Below are 1,055 nucleotides of genomic sequence, written 5' to 3' on the forward strand. Positions count from 1 at the left end.
GAGGTTGCATTATGCAGGAGAAGGAAGGGAAGGAGGAGGAGGAGGAAGAGGAGTGTGAGGAAGGGCAGGGATTCAGCAGGTAGAGGAGAGCAGGAAGAGGAGGCACTCCAAGGTTCCACTGCTCCCTGTATCTCCCAGGCCCCACAAGCCCCAGGAGCATTGACCCCCTGACATCTAAACAGTGACCCGGGAGGAGGATCCATGATTTTCATGGGGACTAAATGTTGTTATTTCTGAGGTTTATTGGGATAAATGTGAGTGCTTTGTGGTTTTATTTTGGACTGAATCTTTACACTTTTGAGGGGGTTTTGGTGAATCTTGAGGTTTTGTTTCTTTTCGGGCTGTGTTTTTATGATTGAGGTAGTTTGGGCCTCAGTCTTGTCGGTGTTGGGGTTTTATGGACACAAAAAACCTGGAGACTTGCAGAGAAGGACCTGGGCGGGAGGAATCCATAACCCAGGGCACTCATCCCTTGTTTCTCCCTCAAACCAGGATTTGTCATTCCCAAGGTGTGGCCGGATGGAGGAAAAGGAGGAAAAGCCCAAGAGATCCTGCAGGAGAAGGGGCTGCAAACCCAGTCCAGGGAGCTGTGAGGAGGAAAGACCCTCCCTGTGCAGGGAACGCAGCCGGAGATCCAGGCAGAGCTCAGAGCTGGGGGAGAAGCCCCACAAGTGCTTGGAGTGTGGGAAGAGCTTCAGCTGCAGCTCTGAGCTGATCCAGCACCAAATGATCCACACAGGGGAGAGGCCCTTCGAGTGTGGGGAATGTGGGAAGAGCTTCCGACGGATCTCCCACCTAATGGAACACCAGAGGATCCACACAGGGGAACGTCCGTATGAGTGTGGGGAATGTGGACAGAGCTTCAGCCAGAGCTCGAACCTGATGCAGCACCAGAGGATCCACACAGGGGAAAAGCCCTTCGAGTGTGGGGAGTGTGGAAAGAGCTTCAGACATCGCTGGAGCCTGATCCAGCACCAGCAGATCCACACTGGGCAACGTCCCTATGAGTGTGGGGAATGTGGGAAGAGCTACAAGTGGAAGTCTACCTTCAACAT

General features: G+C 53.3%; 1 protein-coding gene across 1 annotated transcript; it reads left to right on the forward strand.

Annotated features, from left to right (window-relative positions):
* Positions 1-466: 466 nt before the first annotated feature.
* Positions 467-1,050, forward strand: LOC130588690 (zinc finger protein 135-like; the record flags this gene model as incomplete). The annotated part of the gene is made up of 1 exon (XM_057389583.1): positions 467-1,050. A coding segment is annotated over exon 1 (531 nt), but the record flags the coding sequence as incomplete, so codon positions are not given.
* Between the last annotated feature and the right edge of the window lie 5 nt (positions 1,051-1,055).

The sequence above is a fragment of the Malurus melanocephalus genome, unplaced genomic scaffold, assembly GCF_030028575.1.
Source record: "Malurus melanocephalus ecotype Western Australia unplaced genomic scaffold, MMel_1.1 scaffold_10156, whole genome shotgun sequence".
NCBI classification, from domain to species: Eukaryota; Metazoa; Chordata; class Aves; order Passeriformes; family Maluridae; genus Malurus; species Malurus melanocephalus.